Source organism: Caretta caretta, chromosome 5 (genome assembly GCF_965140235.1).
Source record: "Caretta caretta isolate rCarCar2 chromosome 5, rCarCar1.hap1, whole genome shotgun sequence".
Lineage (NCBI taxonomy): Eukaryota > Metazoa > Chordata > Testudines > Cheloniidae > Caretta > Caretta caretta.
In genome coordinates, this window is record NC_134210.1 from 27,265,770 (window position 1) to 27,289,625 (window position 23,856).

The 23,856-nt window shown below is 39.3% G+C and overlaps 1 protein-coding gene across 3 annotated transcripts in view; it reads left to right on the forward strand.

Annotated features, from left to right (window-relative positions):
• The window catches only part of WDR70 (WD repeat domain 70), a 271,500-nt gene that overhangs the window by 229,478 nt on the left and 18,166 nt on the right, over positions 1 to 23,856 (forward strand). For all 3 annotated transcript variants that reach the window (XM_048851706.2, XM_048851709.2, XM_048851708.2), the window contains exons 14-17: positions 16,997 to 17,097; positions 18,700 to 18,779; positions 22,052 to 22,168; positions 22,576 to 22,738. In XM_048851706.2, coding sequence (XP_048707663.1) covers positions 16,997 to 17,097; positions 18,700 to 18,779; positions 22,052 to 22,168; positions 22,576 to 22,738 — 461 coding nt within the window. The remainder of the gene's footprint in view (positions 1 to 16,996; positions 17,098 to 18,699; positions 18,780 to 22,051; positions 22,169 to 22,575; positions 22,739 to 23,856) is intronic.

Sequence of the window (23,856 nt, forward strand, 5' to 3'; positions counted from 1 at the left end):
GGACTTTCTAGGAGTAAAGCTTATTCAAAAATAACCTTGCTGAATTAGAATTAAGCATTTGCAAATATACACGGTACGTATGCCTGCATTTCAGGATACTGGCAGGATATCCCCTCACCGCATGCATCTGTACCTCCTGTTCAGAACCCTTAGTTCCCCCACCCACACATAGACCAAGGGGCTTGTGCACTGTGTTATAATCCAACTCCAGTCCAGCATCTGCAAAATTGGGCCCTTTGTACACACACTGCCCCATCACTAGGAAATGGTGAGGGTTTTATCTTGTGACTGTTACTCATATTAAGCCTCCAACTTGTGCACAGCTAAAAAGGATGGTCAGCCAAAGAATAGTCTTCTTTAGATGTTCTAGATTAGATTCTCCCTCTGTTGGCAATAATCACTCTCTCAGCTGTAGAAAAATAAGTCTTGTTTTGACCAGCTCACACAGACATTCCTCAGTTGTTGTGTCTCCCATTTCTGTCTGACACAATAATCCTGCAAAAAAACTTTTCCTCTTTTTGCCCTAATTCCAAATCTCCAAAAGTAAAGCAGTTGCACTCGTTAAATGTGGTAGGGACTTTATGATATTGTTTTCACGGAACTAAGGAGTTCAAGAACATTCTGAAGGCATGTGCTCTCTCTTTCTGCGGCCGAAGAAAGGAATAAAGGGCTTTTTATACTCTAGTATAATGAATCAAGGCCTGATTGACAGAAATTTACCAAATGGCCCAAGTTGATATTTCCTTGTGGTTTTTGAGTCCCGTTCTACGAAAGGGATTTCTGACTCCTAAGCAGAAAGTAGATCAGTATCTATTTTTATAGTTAGGGGGTGGTGATTTTGGTGAACATTCCAACATTCCAGCAGCAGAGCAATCCTTTTACCTGTATGGGACAGGGAGTGAGTTACAACCCATTAGTCTCAGGGCGGAGAAAGACTCTACACAAAAAACTGTGTTCCAGTTTAGACAAATTGCTTTTTAAACATGAAAGTAGAAGTAACTAACAATCTGGAATTAATAGAAAGTTTGAGAGTAGGTGATGCAACCATTTTGACTAGAAAGTGGAATACAAAATACAGATTTTGGAAATAACAATGAAATTTTCATAGATGGTGAACAACTATTTAAAAAAGAATTAGGGTATGTCCTGATTAGAATGCAAAAAACTTGAGCTGTAGTAATGCAGTTTCCTGTATAATGAAGTAACTTTTCTCCTTTCATTCTGTGATGTCACAAGAATTAAGGCAATATGGACCTCCTCTTCCTACTCTCTCTCCCAAAAACAAAATAAGTGCTGCTGTCAGTAGTTATTTCGGAGTATGTGAAGAATTAACTATGCATCTTCAATCACTGTAACAACAAAAAGAAGTGGTTGTGTGCCTAATTTCCATATATGCTGTGCTGAAAAGGTAGCTTCAGTACCTAACAAGATAGGTGTTTGAAAATGCTCTGTCTTGCAGTTTTCCTCCAATATTATTAGAAGTTTTTTCCTATTGGTCAAATACAATGTGATTCTGACTAAGGTCAAGTACTTACTGTCCTAATGCAAGGAAGCCATTAATTGAAGTCAATGAAAGTTAAACTTGTGGCTCAGTTCTAATCTGACAATATGCTACATGCATGTATCAAAATATTTGCAATTTCCAAGATACAGAGTGCACACCCATGTGTCTTAAAAATTGGAATCCTGCCCTCAATTATTGCTCTCTGCAACTGTTTTTTAGCCTATTTCCCATTAGTATATAGAGAATTGTAATTTTCTCTTACTCGTTTCCAGTCCAAATTCCTTTGAGCATTTCCATACATTTTCAAAGTCACATTTCACAAAGTCAAAAACATTAGTTTCAGAGTAACAGCCGTGTTAGTCTGTATTCGCAAAAAGAAAAGGAGTACTTGTGGCACCTTAGAGACTAACCAATTTATTTGAGCATGAGCTTTCGTGAGATGAAGTGAGTTGTAGCTCACGAAAGCTCATGCTCAAATAAATTGGTTAGTCTCTAAGGTGCCACAAGTACTCCTTTTCTTTTTGGAAAAACATTAGTGCTGCTTCCTTTACTACTTTATGCTCCTGAGTATTCTAATTCTAATAATTGTGTGAACACTACATTCTAGATACTTAATCTCCCACTTTATTTATTGCACTTGGCTCCTTTTCTAGGATGAGATCCAGAGGAGCCTCAGTTCTGATTTTTTTGGCTTTTTGGGTTTAAGGCAGACCCTTTGTATAATTTTAACATAGTTTTTGTTGTGTAAACAGGCTCTTTCGGGCTGGAGTGAAGAGCTTCAGCATAATATCAATACATGAGGATGTCTTTTTCCACTTCAAAGGGCAATTAAGATGAATTGTGTAAATAAATTTATGGCATTTGTTTTTCAGTTCTGCAAATATTTTTAAATGGATCAGTTTTAAATGAATTTTTGATCTTTTTCAGTTTTGCATACAACATAATTTGGAATAGTAACTGTCATAGGCCCATATGCCCCTGTCATGAAGGAAGGAAGAAAGCTAATTAAAGTACAGCTGTTCTCTAAGAGCCATGTAGTCTGTATTCTCTCCCTCCTCTGGTCTGTGGAAGCAGTTAGTGGGCAGACCACCCCTTCCTAGCCATTGTAGCATGGCAAACCTACCATTGGCTGCTGGCTCACCACTGTGCTCCAAGACACCAATAAAGAGAGATTACAAAGTGTGCAGTTGGAATTAATATTGTCACAAGCAGCATTAATTTTCTATGATTACTTAATACAGATCTTCAGCTGTTCTTGTAGGGGAGCATACCAATTAATGCAACTAATGGGCCATGCAGATCTTTTGCAGTGGGAGGAAAGTGGCTAACGGAGGGATGAAAAGGGCATTCACTGCCTGTATCTGCTTTTTCTCTTACTCCCATAATTGCACCATGATTTCTTTGTAGTTTTGCTCTCCTCTGTGCATACAGACCTTAATTATTACTCCCTAATAATACTTATAACCTTGAACTTTATTTTATAGTGTCAGTAGTTATTCCACAAGTTAAAATTAAAGTTTGAAGAAGTTTGACTTTCTGTCCACTTTCTGTCAGCTTCCCAAAGAATAAATTTCACAGCCACATCTCATCCCAGGATACTTGGAAGTTTCTTGGAAGTTTGGGAAAATCAGAAAAAAGTTTTTAATGTGATAAGCCCTAATTCTGAGCTTGGTTCGGTACAGGCGGTAAGGGGTGCTAAGATGTCTTTACATTACCTTTTCAGTCTAGAGGTAGCCAGGAATCATTCTGCTCCTCTATAAAAGTTAGAACAGTCCCAACTATTGCAGCATCCCGGAGCATCCAGTTTGGTGCACTCCTGCTCATGTTTTGTAATGAGTAATCTTGTGGTATATATTGGTATGTAGTGGGATTTTATAGTCTCCTAAAAATTTTTTTTTTAACTTTTGCACATGTGTATATATATGCCATGTAAATCAGGTGGGTGGAGAATCAGGGATGAATGACTTTATGCCATCGAGGAACTGACCGAATGCCTTAGCCATTAATTTCCAAAGTTTTAAATGTATTATTTAAAGGTATAAAATTGTCTTTAAGACAGTGTAATATTTTGGAGATGGGGAAGTGAGAGGAGAGATTCCACTAAAACATACTTTCAAAGTGAACTCTTATTAATACAAGCTAAGGGCCCGATCCTGGGAAGATTTAATCCTATCATCTAAGTCGGTTGAACTCTATGTAAAACTAAACACATGTAAATCTTTCCAGAACTGGGCCTTTCTTGAATATACTTAACTTGAAGAATGGGGCTTCGCTTTTAATTTCCTGGTAATTGTCAGTTTATCTTTCAGGTTTTACATTCAGGAAAATTTTCCATGAAATCCCAGCAAACCTCATTTAAATATGGATATCCTTATCTTTAATTTATTGTGTTGTGAAAAATTAAAAAGCCAAGAAGTGTGAATTAGGTTTTTTTTTTTAAAACTTCCTACATTTTGATCATTCAAATTTCACCCCAAATTCCTGACTTCAAAGTGTTTCTCAGAGTTTTCATTGGTTTGACTCCCATTCTTTTTATTGGAATGTTTGTGGCTAAATCCAAACCTGTTGCTTTGAAATTTTACTCATATTTTTCAGCATTTTTATATTGAATTTTTTTTGGACACCAGGTTCTATTCTGCCCTCTACTGAGTCTGTGCAACCCCACTGAAGCGGTTAGGGCATAACTGAAGGTAGAAAATTTGTACCATTCTTTTTATGTCCGTTGGTGAAACATGTCAACAGTTTAACAGAACATAGCAATGCTATGTAATAATTTAAGACAGGGATAGAAGTGATGAATATTGTTTCTACTTGTTAAATTCAGGGGAAAATTAGGAGAGCAGAATGTATTTTCCAAAGCTACAGTTTGTCCAGGACACTGAGATTAACATCCCTGCTATTAATTAAAACAAATCATAAGATATGTAATGACAAATTGTCACTATTAGGTCAATAGACACAACATTTATATGTTGTAAAACCAAACTTTTTCAAAACTTAACTTTTTATCTTCAGCTATTTGTAGGGTCATAGGTAAGGGTGCATGTTTTTAAATGTTATTAGTTTTGTAACTCCTGACTGGACCCCTTAAATGTAAATGCAACTCCATATAACCACTAAACCTCTGTGTCAGACAAAGTTAATGTTAATTAATTTATTGTATCTTTAAAAAATTATGCAAATAAGCAGCAAGAGGGACTTTCTTAAATAATATTACTTAATTATATTTTAAATGTTTTAAAGACAATAGATGGTACTGCATTAAAGTCAATAAAAATAAACAGTTCTTCACCATGAAATTACAGTTTATTGAAAATCTAAAGATATGATTTATGTTAGACTACATAGGTGCGTTAAATACATTTGCGACCTGGATACTTACCATGATGTTGACAGACAGGTGTTCCAACAGCAGTGCTGACATAAAAATTATAGTTTAGACAAACATACTGTCGAGAGCCCACTTGGCTGCTGTTATGGTGGCCTGAAATTATGAAGCCTGACTACTACTGTCAAAATAACTTTTTATGCATTTCAGTATCTCTTGTGCTGACAGGCCGCTTATCTCGCTGTACAGGTGGCCAAGAACAGCAAATCAAAATGACACAATTCAAACAGACCCCAGCACATATCGTCATGGCCACTGAGGCAGAAAGCAGTTGGCACTTTTGAAAGAGAAGTTTTGCTTTTTTAATGAAAAATATTTTTTATCAGCAACTCCTGCTGTCACTGTTTTATCTTATAGGATCAAAACAGAACCTGAAACAGGATTATGGTGTTTTTTTACCCCCAGTCAGTTTCAAGTACCTCTTGAGCTGAATATTTGACCTTTCAAATGGAGACCATGAAGATTAGCAGGAAGCTTTAATAAACTCTAAAGTTGTTGGTACTTTTATCTGCTGTAGTTGTTGCATACTATTATAGTTTAATTTGATCTCCTAAATCACTAATCCTGTGCTCAGCCTTGGAGACTTTATCTATGAATTTCGAACATCATGTTGTACTGTCAAATGGGTCCTGCTGAGAGTTTGTTTTATAACTGTTATTCCTCTAGCTTTTTGCTGTTTTCACAGACTACTTTTAACATTTCTGCCATTGTAGACAACAAGTCCTCACTCTCCTCCAGTGGGGTTGACTTTCTCTGGTTGCTGGACCATTGGAAGATTTCACCTGTTTTGCTCTGCATCTAGCTGAAAGCAAAATGGGAGAGAGTGGGCTGATTTTGCACCCTTTTTCATTCAGTTAAGATTTTAAGGCCATTGGCAAGTTTAAAGGAATATAATGGAATAAGGCTGTTCCCTAAAAAATTAGGATGGTGGCAGCTGATAGGAAGCCACACATGAGCTCTCTGGCTCATATCTGACTTCAAGTGTAGCTGTCACATTACCTCATCAATAACTTTCAAATCATTTCATAGATACTTCATTTAAATTTTAATAAACATGTTTTATCATAATAAGGAAACCTAAACAAAGGGAAACAACTCAAATATACTGTTGCTGTAATAAGTAGAGCTGAGTGAAAATCCAGTGTTTTACCTATTCCTTGTCAATTCCCAGTATTAACCCTCAATTACCAATTTTTTTCCAGTGATTCATTATGAACACATGACAATGCAAAAGAAACATCTCTTACATATTCCAGTTTACCTTAATAGTGGGATGCTGACTGCCATTTTTAATCTGATACATCGAATGGAGCTATGTTCTTCCTGTAGTCAGCCATTTCACTATATCTAATTGGTACATTGACTCATCTTATACTCATAAATACAGCCTTGCACTCCGTTTTTTTGTTTTGGTGGTAGAGGTGGTTAGGGTTTAAGCTACCATAGTACATTCAAATGCATTACATACTCCTGAAACATGTTCCCCTGCAGATGCTCTTTGCTTTCCCGCCAAAAAATGGTTTATGTGGGAAGCATAGAAGCTGCACCAGTGCTCACTCACCCTTCCCCGGCAGCATGGGTGCATCTGTTCAGGAAGCTGGGGGAGAGGTAAGTCACCACGACGGGGGGGAAGGGCAGGGTCTAGGGATGCCCAGCCGCCAAGGACCTTATTCCCAGCTGGGCTGGGCAGTGGGAGGGAAGAGGAGGAGGACGATGACGGAGATGGAGTTTCCCCTCCACCTTCCCTGAATGGAGCAGAGGTCAGATCAACCCCCAAAACCTCCCCTGGCTACAGGAAGCTCTCCACTGTGGGTGTGGTGGGTCTTGGAAGGGGTGTCTGGGTGCATGGGGTGAGGCTCGGTGGGGTGGGGAAGGCTCGGTAGGGAGATTTGGGTGCGAGGGGACGTCCAGATGCACAGGGGTTGGGCAGACAGAGGGAGCAGCTCCCTGTACAATGATCCCTCCCCCCATTTCCTGGCCCTATTGCTCCTCAGCCATGGGGGGATGGGTCACTGTATGGGGAACTGCTCCCCCTGTCCACCCAACCCCTGTACATCTGGACGCCCCCTTGCACCCAAATCCCCCTGCCAAGCCTTCCCCCTCTGCACCCAGAACCCCACACTGAGCCCCTTCTGTATTGGGAGTCCCCCACACCCAAAGCCCCACCCTGAGCCTCACTCCTGCATCGGGAGCTCCCCACACCTGGACCCCCACTCCACTGAGGCCCAACAAGCTGCATCCTGACCCCCCACTCCCTCAGCACCCAGACCACGCGCTTGAGCTCTCCACACCCAGACCTCCCATGCCCCTGCTGAGCCCTAATCACCTTCACCTGGATTCCCCTGCAGAGTCCCATTCCCCGTGCACCCAGAACCCCCCCACGAGCTCCTGTGCATCCAGATCCACACAACACGCTGCTTGCACCTAGATTTAAACACACAGAACCCTGGTACTCTTGAGGTAATTCTGCACCTAAAATTTTTAAAAATTCTGCAACATTCTGCACATTTTATTTGTCAAAATTACAGTAATACAATAACAATATAATCACACCATTTTGAATTATTTTGACAATTTATTTCAAAATACTTGTCAGCAAATAATTAAAAGTGGTGGTGATTGTATTGTGTTATTTTGACAACTAAAATATGGAGAATTTTAAAATATTGTGCACAAAATTTTTAGGGTTTTTTTGGTGCAGAATTTTTAATTTTTTGTGCAGACTTCCGTCAGGAGTAATGACAATCCAGTCTGTTTCCCCTGTAGGAAGTGAACTGATTCTTTTTGTCCTTACTTTCTCTCAAAGGGTTTATAATAAAATGTTGCTTACTTCCTTGATAAGGTAGGAATAAGGTAAAAGTCTCCTGAGCATAAAAATCCAATAAGCTTGATTAGAATAAATTTTGAAGGTTTGTAGCAACTGTATGAGCCATACTTGAAAGACAAGAGGTCATGGCAAAGGTGAAGAAGAAAAAGGAGTTTTGGAAGACTCGCTCCACCAGTGCATACCTCAATGTGGTAGCCAACTTCCTTCCTTCTGCTATCAAAAGCTTGTGAGGGTGCTACATATGAAAACAAATGGGCTTCATACAAAATGTCATCTTTGGAAGACAAATATATGAGACTTTATCTACAACTCATGGCGATCGGGGGAGGTCCCGGATGACTGGAAAAAGGCTTAATGTAGTGCCCATCTTTAAAAAAAGGAAAAAGAAGGATCCAGGGAACTACAGGCCAGTCAGCCTCACCTCAGTCCCTGGAAAAATCATGGAGCAGGTCCTCAAGGAATCAATTTTGAATCACTTAGATGAGAGGAAAGTGATCAGGAACAGTCAGCATGGATTCACCAAGGGCAAGTCATGCCTGACTAACCTAATTGCCTTCTATGACGAGATAACCGGCTCTGTGGATGAGGGGAAGGCAGTGGACATGTTATTCCTTGACTTTAGCAAAGTTTTTGGCACTGTCTCCCACAGTATTCTTGCCAGCAAGTTAAAGAAGTATGGGCTGGATGAATGGACTGTAAGGTGGATAGAAAGCTGGCTAGATCATCGGGCTCAATGGGTAGTGATCAATGGCTCCATGTCTAGTTGGCAGCCGGTATCAAGCGGAGTGCCCGAAAGGTCAGTCCTGGGGCCAGTTCTGTTCAATATCTTCATTAATGATCTGGAAGATGGCGTGGATTGCACCCTCAGCAAGTTTGCAGATGACACTAAACTGGGAGGAGTGGTAGATATGCTGGAGTGTAGGGATAGGATACAGAGGGACCTAGACAAATTAGAGGATTGGTCCAAAAGAAATCTGAAGAGGTTCAACAAGGACAAGTGCAGAGTCCTGCAGTTAGGACGGAAGAATCCCATGCACCGCTACAGACTAGGGACCGAGCACCTAGGCAGAAGTTCTGCAGAAAAGGACCTAGGGGTTACGGTGGACGAGAAGCTGGATATGAGTCAACAGTTTGCCCTTGTTGCCAAGAAGGCTAACAGCATTTTGGCCTGTATAAGTAAGTAGGAGCATTGCCAGCAGATCGAGGGACATGATAATTCCCCTCTATTCGACATTGGTGAGGCCTCATCTGGAGTACTGTGTCCAGTTTTGGGCCCCACACTACAAGAAGGATGTGGAAAAATTGGAAAGAATCCAGCGGAGGCCAACAAAAATGATTAGGGGACTGGAACACATGAGTTATGAGGAGAGGCTGAGGGAACTGGGATTATTTACTCTGCAGAAGAGAAGAATGAGGGGGAGATTTGATAGCTGCTTTCAACTACCTGAAAGGGGGTTCCAAAGAGGATGGATCTAGACTGTTCTCAGTGGTACCAGATGACAGAACAAGGAGTAATGGTCTCAAGTTGCAGTGGGGGAAGTTTAGGCTGCATATTAGGAAAAACTTTTTCACTAGGAGGGTGATGAAGCACTGGAATGGGTTACCTAGGGAGGTGGTGAAATCTCCTTCCTTAGAGGTTTTTAAGGTCAGGCTTGACAAAGTCCTGGCTGGGATGATTTAGTTGGGGATTGGTCCTGCTTTGAGTGGGGGTTGGACTAGATGACCTCCTGAGGTCCCGTCCAGCCCTGATATTCTATGATTCTATGCAAAACTTAATTTTCTGGGTGGATGTAGGATGGGGAAGCAGTGACTGATTAGGCTGGAAAGCAATGTGAGAAAATAACTCTGACCTTCTCAATGGGAGGAAATAATTTAAAATATTGTTTATATAATATGGTATACTATTTTTACTGACAGGAATATTTTATTTATTTAGTGTTTATATTTCAGTACTACCCAGAAGTCCCAGTCAGGATTGTGGCCCCATTGTGCTAAAGGCTGTACCTATACAAAAAAAAATGTGTGGAGAGCCCAATCTGGGCCAAAAATATCTAAATCTTTGGAGTTTCTGCAAGTAGTGAAAAACTTGATCCCACAGCTATCCTGGAACAAATTATTACCTTCATGTTAGATTAAATAATATTTCTGTGTTATCAGGATGATATATGCATGTAGTTAAATGCCATTGAATTCCTGACAGAATATCAACTAGAATGAACAAAACAGGAAATACAATTATGTCTACAATTTCAGATCACAGGCAGAATTTTAGCAGCAACCAGAAATAAAGAAAATGACAATTGAAGGGAAATTTTTAATTTTCCCAGGTGTTAGCCTAGCCAAGCAGTCCAAAGGAAGAGAGCAGGTCAAGATGAAGAGAGTGTCTCAAAAATAAAACATTAAAGCTTAAGTATTCAAAATTGGTTAATGAAATTCAATGATTGAATAAAATGAATTGGACTCTTCTGATAACAAAAGGCTTGAAGTCATAAAAACTGCAGTTTGATTAATAGTTCTGCATATAAGACCGTAGAAATTAGGAGCACATTTACTAAATATTTGTTGTGTTTTGTTGGTATGCTTGCCTAGATTTTCCTTTCCTGCTTTTCTCCTCCCTTGCCTCTCAAGTCAAAAATGTAGACATTAAATATAATTGGGAACTGTAGAATGTGAATATCGATCAATGAATTAATATATGTGTTTCTGAAAAACATAACATGTTTCAGAGTAACAGCGTGTTAGTCTGTATTCTCAAAAAGAAAAGGAGTACTTGTGGCACCTTAGAGACTAATCAATTTATTTGAGCATAAGCTTTCGTGAGCTACAGCTCACTTCATCGGATGCATACTGTGGAAACTGCAGAAGACATTATATACACAGAGACCATGAAACAATACCTCCTCCCATCCCACTCTCCTGCTGGTAATAGCTTATCTAAACTGATCACTCTCCTTACAATGTGTATGATAATCAAGTTGGGCCATTTCCAGCACAAATCCAGGTTTTCTCACCTCCGCCACCCCCCCACCCCCACACACACACACACAAACTCACTCTCCTGCTGGTGATAGCCCATCCAAAGTGACCACTCTCTTTACAATGTGTATGATAATCAAGGTGGGCCATTTCCAGCACAAATCCAGGTTTTCTTACCCCCCACCCCCCTCCAAAAACCACACACACAAACTCACTCTCCTGCTGGTAATAGCTTATCCAAAGTGACCACTCTCCTTACAATGTGTATGAAAATCAAGGTGGGCCATTTCCAGCACAAATCCAGGTTTTCTCACCCCCCCACCCCCATACACACACAAACTCACTCTCCTGCTGGATTTGTGCTGGAAATGGCCCACCTTGATTTTCATACACATTGTAAGGAGAGTGGTCACTTTGGATAAGCTATTACCAGCAGGAGAGTGAGTTTGTGTGTGTGGTTTTTGGAGGGGGGGTGGGGGGTGAGAAAACCTGGATTTGTGCTGGAAGTGGCCCACCTTGATTATCATACACATTGTAAGGAGAGTGATCACTTTAGATAAGCTATTACCAGCAGGAGAGTGGGATGGGAGGAGGTATTGTTTCATGGTCTCTGTGTATATAATGTCTTCTGCAGTTTCCACAGTATGCATCCGATGAAGTGAGCTGTAGCTCACGAAAGCTTATGCTCAAATAAATTGATTAGTCTCTAAGGTGCCACAAGTACTCCTTTTCTTTTTATAACATAACATGAACGGCATCATAGCTTTAAATCTGTAGGAATGCTTTAGGGCCGGATGATTTATTTATTGTGCATATTCATGCTTAGCTCCATGTGTACTGAAGTACTGAAAAACAATAAAACTAAAATAAGAACAGTTGCTACATGCTTCATGTCATACAGATGCCACCTTTTGAGCCTTATCAAATGTTTGGTTCTGTCTAAACTGTCTCTGTACCATTTAAAGTCTCAGAATAGATGAAGAATTTTATTTAGGTAATTTACTAATAACCTTTCCTTCCATACCTGGCTCTCATGAATATTATTTGGTAATAAGCTTTCCAGCTGTTTCGTCAGAACCTTGGCCAAAACTTTACAATCACAGTTTATTAAAGACAGGTCTATAATTAGCATCCTTGAGGCTTTTGGGTGGATTCCAGTCTGCCCTCTGGGGGTTCTCTGATTATTTCCACTTGACGCCTTCTTTGGCCGATGGACACTGGATTCTTAGTCTGGCACCTCTCTGATCATTCATTTATTATCCACACCAAGCAGCCATCCACATACATCCTCTATCTCTATTTTAATCACAGTTGTTAACAAAGCGAGATAAATACAACAAAAGGCAGGGAGTCTTTGTGTGCTGTTTCTGTTGTTACAAAGTATTTGTTTGAGAACAGACTCTGTCTTAGGATGTACTAACACAATTAGCAGCCAAAAACCAAGAGACCTCCCTCTTAATTAGTAATACTCTGGAATTTAAACTATGGGGAATCAAACTCATTTGTGATTTTAATACAGAACTTCTTTAATATGATCTAACATGGGCTCCTCCACAGCAGTGGCCAGAGCAGCCGATGGCTCCTCCAGGGCTTCCCTCATGGCAGCTGATGGCCCCCTGGGGCTTCCCTCCATAGCGGTGGCCAGAGCAGCCACTGGACCCCTGGGGTTCCCCTCATGGCAGCGACTGGAGCAGCCACCAGCCACCTGGGGCTTCCCCACAGCAGCTGGTGCCACAGGCCCCCCAGGACTCCTCCCCCACCACCCCCAGCTGCTGCCGTGGGCTACCTTGGGGCTCCCTCCTCAGCTGCTGGTTGCTGCGGGATTCCCTCCCCTCACCTGGTAGAGGTACACCCCCCCTCCCCCCCAAGATTCAATCAGGGGTATTTATGGTATAAGTCATGGACAGATCATGGGCCATGATTTTTTGTTTCTTGCCCGTGACCTGTCCATGACTTTTACTAAAAATACCCATGATTAAATCATAGCCTTAACTGAATAAACGGCTACTTCCCCATAATTAATCATCTGTTTCTCAGTAGCAAGTCTTGATTAATGTAACCTAAAGCTGTCTTACTAATTGTTCTTTGTTTGTAGTTTTTTCAGCTGTAGTGCACACATGCCATCATCTTCTGTAAATTTGGTTGCTTGAGTTTTGGATCTACTTTTGTTTGTTGAATGGATAGGTGTTGGGGAGATGATGTGAATCCCTAGGTCTTCCATCTTCCCTCATTCACGGATCTCCATGCATCTTTCTGCAGAAGGTACTGAGACCCCATCGCCCCCACCTCTGCAGAAAGCGGATGATCAGACTCAGGATTTGGTTTGGATACGTTCAGGATCTTTAAATGTAGTTTTGACTCAATGTTGTAGCTAAAAATTAGCAAAGGGTCTTGGGCCTGTATCCAGTACTTGAGCATGTGATGTCCTGTAGATGTACTTATCAGAGATTGAGCTATTATAGGAATCCTTTTCTTATATAAAGGACTTTTGCACAAAGCAGCATTGTATATTTCAGAATTATTGTTTGTCATCAATAGGAATTCTTTTTATGTATTATGAAAGAGGAGTACTTTAAAGAAAACATCACCAACTCTCACACTGAAGAGCTGAGAAATGGGTTTAAGAGACTTCGTAAAACTTCAGAATCCATGATGCTTTGAGGTTATTCAGTTTTAAACATAGCAAGAAACAGTCAGTTAAATCTGGCTGTAAACTAATTTTTGTACTCAGTTGTTAATTACTGTATTTGTACCCGTAGTTTCACTTTGAATCTAGAAAACTGTTAATCTGAATCTCTATATAGCCCGTACTAGTGGTTAATCCAGGACTTTGTGCTTGTTTTTACAAAGTACTGTCAATCTAATTACCTCCTTCTGTTTTACTTCTCTGCTAAGAAATAAAATCACCTAAGTGCAGTGAGAGATTGTAACTTGCTGCTAATTAATGTGGTTATGACTTCCAGCCTGAACTCAACTGTCTCTTGGGTGTAGTTGAAACTAAGCACCAGCTGCCATGTAGTGATGCCATTGCAAATACTAAATGTTAAAATAAAACAGGATTTTTTAAAAAAAATTATTGATTTTAAAATTAGATGGACTTTAGAGCAGGGCTGGATTAAAGGACACCAGGGCCCTACACACACCATGATGAGAGGCTCCTTATAGCCTTGCTCTGCCCCTGTGCCATGGCCCCCATTCTCTTCCAGAGAAGCTGGGGAAATGGCCCGGGGCCTGGGTTGTATCTGCATGGGTCAGGCCTCCTGTACTCTCCCCCTGCCTATGCTTTTTGGGATGGAGTTGGCAGAGTTCCCAAGAACAGTGGGTTGTAGAGTTATCACACCATTGAGATTCATAGGGAAGTGCATACCTTTCAGAGCTATTGTTTCAGACTGTCTGCGGTCTCAGGCTCACATTCTCATGCTCGATTCGCATTTTCAATCTTTTCTTTGCAGGCATGTGGGCTAGAAAATTAGGATATTGGGATTTTTTTTTAAATGAAAGCTGAGCTTCTGACTTCATCATGTGACTTCAGGAGCATGGTCCCTTGGTTTCAGGACTAAAGTGCCTGTGCTTTAATCCCTTCTTAGTTTAGGTTGCTCACTAAACACCTATCTACTAAAATTCTAAATTATATTCTAAGTGTAAAAGGCAAGTTAACTCTGAGTCTTAGGATATATGCAGTGGTTACTAATTAAATTCTTTATAATGTGAGGATTTTATTCTACTATCTTCACATATTTAGTGCCCAAGCCTGCAATGTTCTGTCATCTGAACTGTCCTTATTTCATAGTATCATAGGGTTGGAAGGGACCTCAGGAGGTCATCTAGTCCAACCCCCTGCTCAAAGCAGGACCAATCCCCAATTTTTGCCCCAGATCCCTAAATGGCCCCCTCAAGGATTGAACTCACAACCCTGGTTTTAGCAGGTCAATGCTCAAACCACTGAGCTATCCCTCTCCCCAATTTGCATAACTGACTTCAGTGGGACTACTTGTATGAAGACTTATAATGATTTAGTCCCTAGGATTCAGTATTTTAGTCTTTCAGGGTAGTGTATGATCCAAAAAATCGACATGAGTATTTTTTGTCATGTGTTGTAAAGTAGATTTATACACCAGTGATATAGTAAAGTTACTTGACTGTTCAGAGCTTGGAGACATTTTACTATTTCAGAAGATTTATAATGCTGTGTTTTATGGCAGTTTCTTCTGCCTGCTCTGAAGCACGTGCCACAGTGTTTTTAAGTGAGCTGTGCATGTTTGACAAGCTAGAATTGTAGCAATTCCCATCAGTGCATGAGCCACAATGTCTCAAGATTTGTTTTTGTTGGCTGGTGTCCAGTACCATGCTATATAATACATTTACTTGACAGAAGAAAGTGGTGAACTGCATTAACTACAAAGTTTTTAAAGGCTGGCAAAACACATGCAGTAAATATTAATAAACGAAAAGGCCACTTACCTTTAACCTTGAATTCTGCTATCAGCTGTGTTTGTTTTAGAATTACTGTAGCATTTGAGTAATAACTGATATTGCAACAAATAAGAATTGTTTTTTAAAAATAAACAGTTTATTAACAGGCCTACACTGTTGGTAACTTGTTATAGCAAGTGACAGGGATTATGGAGCTCCTGAACGTCAAGAAATTTAACTTTACATCCCTACTAGTTGCTACATGTAAAATGAGCTTTGACCTTTAATATGGTTGTATATTTAACCTTGCATACCTGTAAGAGCATGGAGAGGTGTCATTTTTTAAAACTATTGTGTCTGTGTGATGTGTGGGATGAGATTTATATTAGGGACATTTCAGGAGGCTCTATTAACTGCCACTTCATTGAGGCTCAGTACTGTGAAACCTGTTTCTCAATAAGTAATTGAGAAAAGCCTATATTTATCTTATAGCCAAAAGAAGGTCCAACTGATTAGGGCTTAACAGATTTATGGTTTTTCAGAATCAGGCATTCCACTAGCATATTAGCACGTGGCTCATATTTAACATCCAAACAAAATTATATTGGGGCTATGCCAGGAATGGGAAGGAAAACTGGGATTGAGGTAGGGAGGTATTGGGTGGGTGGAAGGCTTGAAAATTGGCAGTGGGGGATATATAGCCATTCACTTATAGGTCACCAAAGTAAGTATACTAACTTCCTGAAATGTCTCCAGTCTCCCAAGTTACAGTATTATGTTTCATTTACACTTCCTATTATAATTTAAATTATTATACTTCTCTTGTTCAGACTAAAGTGAACACCTGTTTTGTGGCTTGTATAAGATGTATTATGCAAAAGCACTCTTTCTCACTCCCCCATCTCAATATCAAATATAATTTAATAAACAAATGATTAGTCCAGGTTGAAAGGTTCTCTTGGGCAAGGTGGAACAGTAGGCTTGGGAAGGAGGTTATGAAAGATGATTGAGCACATTTCAATGAAATAATAATATGAGCATGAATCCTTTTAGCTCTAGATACATTTATAATATAGTTAATACAAGTCCTGTCAACACTATAACCTTCAGTCTTAGAGTTAGTTTATCGCTTTATAAGGTAGTTACCTCTCAAACAATAAGCACTCTCCAATTATCTAAATACATAGAGTCTGTTGTTTAGGTGAACATTAAGATTTGTTGTTCCTCATGGTAAATAGTGTCTTTGCTTTATTTACTTCCTCAGTCAATATTTGACCATTCAAAGAGATTTTTCATTTTGGTTTTGTAATTCAAACTGAAATCTAGTTTTCATAGTTTCATAGATTATAAAGCCAAAAGGAACTGTTGTGATTATTTAGTCTGACCTCTTGTATAACACAGGCCACAGGACTTCCCTGAATTAATTTCTGTTAGAACTGGAGCATATCTAGTGATATGTCATATGGATGAATATGTTGTGTGTGTAAAACAAAAAGGTACTAAGGCCTTGACAGTCTAAAATCAGTTTGTGTACTGATCAAAAGAGGGGCGGAGGTATCATCCCAGGAGTATAGGCTGAGGCATTGACTACAGGCAGAGACTGAAATTGGATTAGTTCTTTAGGACATCCTGGGGAAAGGAGAAATCAGAATGAAGACTAACTGTTTTTAAGTTGTAGCAGAGTCAATGAGTGAGAGAGCAGCATTGCGTGTGAAAGTTTTAGTTCTATAGGGAAGAAAGACCATATGAAGTAAGACTCAGAGGAAAAGAGCTTCATTAATTACTTTAAAAAACCCTTACAAAGTTGTATGCTAAATCTAATTTCAAGAGCTAAACAGTTTGAGACACAAAAACACTGATCCAATATCAATATGTAATTTTATTTCAGAGTGTTGTGCGTTGTCTTTGGCATCCCAAGCTAAACCAGATCATGGTTGGTACAGGAAATGGATTGGCTAAAGTATACTATGATCCAATCAAAAGCCAGAGGTATTTAATATTTACATTATTATCGTTAAAACCATGTTTTTTTTCTCAACCTTAGACTGACCGTATTAAAAGGTGAGGAAATTAGTTTATGATCATTTGTGAGGCAGTGAATCAAAAATAGTAGCTTATGTTTTTCAGAAGCAGTGCATTTTCCATTGAGCCTTTGATTCCGCTGTATACTTGGATATTAAAATTTGGAACTTTATCTGAGGTTTTGAATACTTTCCATGCGGTTCCATCAGTGTACTATGTGGAAATGGCATTAAGAATGCCCAACTAGGATATCCCTCACTGTCCCCAAAGACTGCTAAAGTGATGTTTGTAAAAAGACTGTTTAATGTAGTCATACTTGTTTTTCTGAAGTAGCATTTTGTTTAGGAGTCCAACTCTTAGTTTGAATTTCAGTGATCTGTGCAGTTATGTTGAAAACCCAAATTTGAGAAGAGGTGAGGAATGGAATGAGAGAATTTCCCATCTGTTTCACTTTCTTTGCTGCCCATGGCCAGTGACTGCATACTTAAAGGATGGAAAGGCAGAAGCAATTAATAAAAAGGGAAGCTAGCAGTTGAGAGTGGCAGGATGAATTTAAAGACACTGCCTTGTTTGGAATTTAACGTCCTCATCTCATAGTTTTTCTGCCAGTCCAGCACACTTTATCCCTGCTGGCAGATGGAGCAAGCACAAATGATTTTCTGATTATCTTCTCCCTCCTTTACATACAAAGATTTGTTCGTTTGCACACTCAGCTGCTTCTCTCTCTAGCAGCCAAAGGAGTATTATATTCTAAATTTCAGGCTGAATTTCATATCGGATGCTGGTTGTAACCTGAATGCTTGATTATTGGGACAAGCTCAGGTTCCCAAGATTTCTGGGACCCAAGTTTAATTTTTTCTTTCTGTGTATATTTTTGAAGGCTTTGTAGTGATTTGACATCAGAGCCTGGGTTCCTGCTCCTACATAAACAAATTCTTGTGCTTTCTCTTCTCTACATGCGTGGGAGACATCCTGTAATGGAGGAACCTTGCCTCTAAATTCAAAAGATGCTTACAGTTCAGAGCTGTCTTAATGTAACTAGGTAATCATGTAAAATGCAGGAGCATTCCAACCCTGAAGTCTCAATGGAAGAGGTGCACTCTTGTCTGTGATAGTTTCCTGGTTTCATTGTTTTCCTTTTCCTTCACAGATATATATCTATATAAATAGAGGGAGCACACCAATTTAAGTCTGTTACAATTTAAGTTACTTCCAACAAGACCTATGCAAGCTTTGTCCCATAGTTCTGTCAGGGCATCTCCATTTAGACTGCCAATACTCTTCTGCTTAAGAGAGGATAATTGGGCTGAATAGTTGCAGACTGTGTGGTGTTTTTTGGGTTGTGAACAAGCAAAGTATAAGATGAAACTACCACATGCATTTCCACCTCTGACTTTAAGCCACATTACAAATTCATCAACCGCTCTAGCCTCCCTTACATGCATACTCACAAATGTATTCATACATTTGTAAAAGTACTATTCAACCTGGCAGGAATTTTATCTTGAACAAACACTTTCTACTTCTATTATAAATAAATAAATTAAGCCACTTTATTTTTTATCCTAGGGGAGCAAAATTATGTGTGGTTAAAACAAAACGAAAAGCCAGACAGGCAGAGACTCTTACACAGGATTACATTATAACACGTAAGTAATTTAAACATATATTTATAAGGTGACCCTTATTCATTTCTCAGGCTTTTACCTTTATATGTCCCCATCTCAAAAAGTCAAACTGTCACCATATTGCGTTTACACTTCATAGGAGAGTGGGTATAGCTCAGAAGCTAGTCCACCATACTACACGTCAAATGAAAATGTTCTTGCATATACCCTGTATAGTTGTTAATATTGTTATTTACAAGGTGCAAATACAGACTTGATCTGATGAAATTCTGGATGGGCTAAAGTTTTCCTTCAGAAATCCAGGCTGGCCTTTTAAAGTTTATTTATTTTGTATGAAATATATATATTTCATACAAAAAACTTCATGAAAAATACTTTGAGATTGCAAAGATAAAAACTTTGAAGTCATGGAAAGACAGGATGGTGGTCTGTGCAGGTTGATGAAGATCTCTGACACTTGGGAGCATACACAATGTCAATGGAATGTTCACAGACTTAAAGGAAAATTTTTGAAGACATTCTACTAAAAATGTGAAAGTGGTGATTTTCCAGGTCTTAGAGCTCAGCCAAAGATATGTGGAATTTTTGTCTGAACAGATAAAACACCACTCAGAACTATCCTCCTGCAGAATATCAAGTTTCTAATAAAAACTGTGGAGATGCTAGGGCTGTTCAAAGAAATCTTCAAAAAAATTGTTAACATTGGCAAAATTACCTGTTTTTCCGGAACCTCACTCTCAGAAGCAGCAAACCCATATTTGCTGAAATTTTCCAAATTTCAGTATGGAAAATTTCAGCCTCAATCAACAGTTAGTTTGGCAAAGTTATAAGCACATCAAAAGAGGGGCTTTATAATGGGTAATTTTAGGCAACCTTAATCGTAACAGGACCGACCCTTGGGGCACTCCACTTGATACCGGCTGCCAACTAGACATGGAGCCATTGATCACTACCCGTTGAGCTCGACAATCTAGCCAGCTTTCTACCCACCTTATAGTGCATTCTTCCAGCCCATACTTCCTTAACTTGCTGACAAGAATACTGTGGGAGACCGTGTCAAAAGCTTTGCTAAAGTCAAGAAACAATACATCCACTGCTTTCCCTTCATCCACAGAACCAGTAATCTCATCATAAAAGGCGATTAGATTAGTCAGGCATGACCTTCCCTTGGTGAATCCATGCTGGCTGTTCCTGATCACCTTCCTCTCATGCAAGTGCTTCAGGATTGATTCTTTGAGGACCTGCTCCATGATTTTTCCAGGGACTGAGGTGAGGCTGACTGGCCTGTAGTTCCCAGGATCCTCCTTCTTCCCTTTTTTAAAGATTGGCACTACGTTAGCCTTTTTCCAGTCATCCGGGACTTCCCCGGTTCGCCACGAGTTTTCAAAGATAATGGCCAATGGCTCTGCAATCACAGCTGCCAATTCCTTCAGCACTCTCGGATGCAACTCGTCCGGCCCCATGGACTTGTGCACGTCCAGCTTTTCTAAATAGTCCCTAACCACCTCTATCTCCACAGAGGGCTGGCCATCTCTTCCCCATTTTGTGATGCCCAGCGCAGTAGTCTGGGAGCTGACCTTGTTAGTGAAGACAGAGGTAAAAAAAGCATTGAGTACATTAGCTTTTTCCACGTCCTCTGTCACTAGGTTGCCTCCCTCATTCAGTAAGGGGCCCACACTTTCCTTGGCTTTCTTCTTGTTGCCAACATACCTGAAGAAACCCTTCTTGTTACTCTTGACATCTCTTGCTAGCTGCAGCTCCAGGTGCGATTTGGCCCTCCTGATATCATTCCTACATGCCTGAGCAATATTTTTATACTCTTCTCTGGTCATATGTCCAACCTTACACTTCTTGTAAGCTTCTTTTTTATGTTTAAGATCCGCTAGGATTTCACTATTAAGCCAAGCTGGTCGCCAGCTTAAAGTTAAAATATTAACTTTATCATTTTAAAGTTAAAATATTAACTTTATCATGAGGATTTGTCTGGTTCGTTCTTGCACATAATTGTGGAGACCTAGTAAGAATAGATCCATACAAAGAAATACGCTGAAAATGTTTCTAAACTGATCGAATTTGGAATTTCACTTGACAGGTTTTTTTGTAGGTTTGTTGCTTGTTTGGAAGCTTTTCAGAAGCCCCTTCGTTACAGGCAACATAAAGCATCTTTTTACCAAGAAAGCACAACAAACCATATTTGAATTTCAGAATTGCATACTGATTGCTTAAAATGCAGGAATGCCACTTGAGGGATTAGGTGTTACTTTTAAAATATAGGCATATTATTACTCAGCTGGATTTTCCTCAAACAAGCTTGACTCCACATATGGCAAAATCTTGGATCTGTACATTAGTCACCTCAAATGCCCTGTGCAAACTGATCAAGTTCGTCACTTGCCAACAAAGTGTTCAGACACTTCATACTTCATGAATTCTGCAAAAATAAACTCTAAACATTTATTCCTAAAGATCCACAGCCATATCATCTGGGCTGTGATTTCATTAAGTCTAATAAATTAAGCAGACCTCCCAGAATAACTCGGAAAGAGATAATGATGATTCAGTGGATAGTTCTGATTCAGTATAGAGCCAGTGCCTGCACATTAGAGGCTACTGTGCTGCTGAAGATACTGTCTTTTTGTTGAGAGGTTAAGAACAACACACTGACAATTTGTGGTCATTAAAAATACCAGGGCAACTTTCTCAAGAGGTGTTAAATCCTGGTGTCCTGGCCAAATTCTGACAGCAGTAATTAGGTCCTGCCAACCTAAATTTGCCTCATTACTTAGGGAAAATTGATTTTGGCAGCATATGTAGAAGTGCATCACAACTTGGATCAGGGAGGTGATAATTCCCCATCTGTCACTTTGCGGTAAAACTGTGCCTGGAATTTTGATGTCTCAGCACCTCAGTATTAGAAAGATGTAGAAAAATTGGAAGTTAAGAAAAGAGCAAGTGGTTGATCAGGCAACTGATGGGCTGACCAACAGAGGAATGAACTAAATAAGTGTAAATTGCCCCGGCGATTTATTAGATTAGGGAATAGTCGTTGGAGAAGTTGTGGAAATCTGGTTGCTTTAGACTTTTAAAAACAGACAGGACAAAGCCCTATAAAATATACTGTGATAAGCCAATGTGGAAGTATGTAAGAATGACATCCCTGGCATTGCACAAGGGGTGGCATCCTCTCCATGTAAGGGTCAAAAGCAATCTGGCCCATGGGGTTAAAGATGTAAAAGTAAATGTGATTGCTAACATTTAGAATTGTTTTCCCAAACTGTGAATCTTCTCTTTAGCTCATGCCCTTCCAATGTTTCGTGAACCACGGCAACGAAGTACCAGGAAACAGTTGGAAAAGGATAGGCTGGATCCCCTAAAATCTCACAAACCAGAACCTCCGGTAGCAGGACCAGGTAACCCATGTTTAGTCTTTTCAGATTGTTATAAGTAAATGGGAAACTTATTTCCGAGTTCTAGAAGTAATTTTGCTTATGAAATTATATTTACATTGTTAATTGTTTGGGACTGGGAATGCTGTCTTTATTATGTGTGTGTACAATGGCTGGGGTGCTACTTCCATACAAATAAATAATAACAAAAATGACTAATGTTTTGTTTAGGCCCATAAAATATTCTATAGAACACTACTTTGACTGCAACTCTAAATGCTATTTTATTTTCTTTCCCACATCTCTTTTCTTTACAGTAATATGTAAGTTCAGTACACTACTAGATCAGTGTTACAAACACAGTACTTCACATTTTGTCTATGTGTTCATTACTCTCAAATATTCTTTTTCTTTTTTTTTCCCAATTATAGGTCGTGGGGGCCGTGTTGGAACTCATGGAGGTACATTGTCATCATACATAGTCAAGAATATTGCACTGGATAAGACTGATGATAGCAACCCCCGAGAGGCCATTTTACGACATGCAAAGGAAGCTGAGGATAACCCCTACTGGGTTGCTCCAGCCTATTCTAAGTAAGGAAACAATTTTAAAAAACACAAGTAATATTTCTTAAAGCCATTGGGAGTTTGATATAAACAGAAAATATACATTTTTAACAGCATTCTCTGCCTTTTCTGGATTATTGCCAATAATAAATAAATTAAGCGTGTGTCAGAGCTCTGATATGAAGGCAGTATGTACAACACATCAAATTGTTAAAAGTATACATTTCTAAAATTTCCATTTTTAAAAGCTAACCTTTCAGTGCTAGAATACTCTTTTAAAGCTGTCTAAAATGTATTCCTTACTGTTTCTCCTGGTCCTAAATCTGTTACAGTTAAACTCCAAGGTACTAAGTAATCCTGGCTTTACAGGTGGAAAATTACAAGAGTACCAGTACATATTTTTAAAATCTCTAACGACTTTCTGAAGTAGATGTTCCTCTAAAATGTGTGACATAAGTAGCATGGTCTGATGTGGATGTATTAATATTTACAAGATTTTTAAAGATTCACACTACACCATCATGTAGGTATGTATACATGCTAAAAGCCAGACCCATGTTACAAGACCTGTGCATCTACTTAAGGCAGCTTGGCTATATAGGTGGAAGGATACTAAAAATAGGTTTTTTTCCCTAAAATAAGTCTGCTCCAAAATGGGGCATAAATAAAAACACGAGTGCTTGTAGTGGTATAATGATTTAACTGGCAGGAGTCTGGGTTGTCCTGTAGAATATAGTTTTGCCATTTATGAGTTAAGTTGTCATGTCTAATTCTTGCCCATAAATTTTTATACCAGCAATATTTAATGTATAATATGTGTGTGTGGGGTGCATATACATTACATATACAGACATTTAAACTATGGAATAAACTCCCTCAACTCTTTGCCTACTTGTAAGATTCTAAAACAATAGCCCACATTTTCTGCCTTTTTTGTTTATAAAAAATTGCCACTGCAAAATGTGTTTTTTTCAAATAATTATTTATTATTATTTAACTCTTAAGTAGCACTTTTCATCTGTAGATGTACAAATGCTTCACAAAAGAAGGTAAGTATCAATAATCCAATTTTACAGCTGGAGAAAATGAGATACGGAAAGATGAAATGACTTGCTCAAGATTACATAGCACGCAGAGCCAAGGGC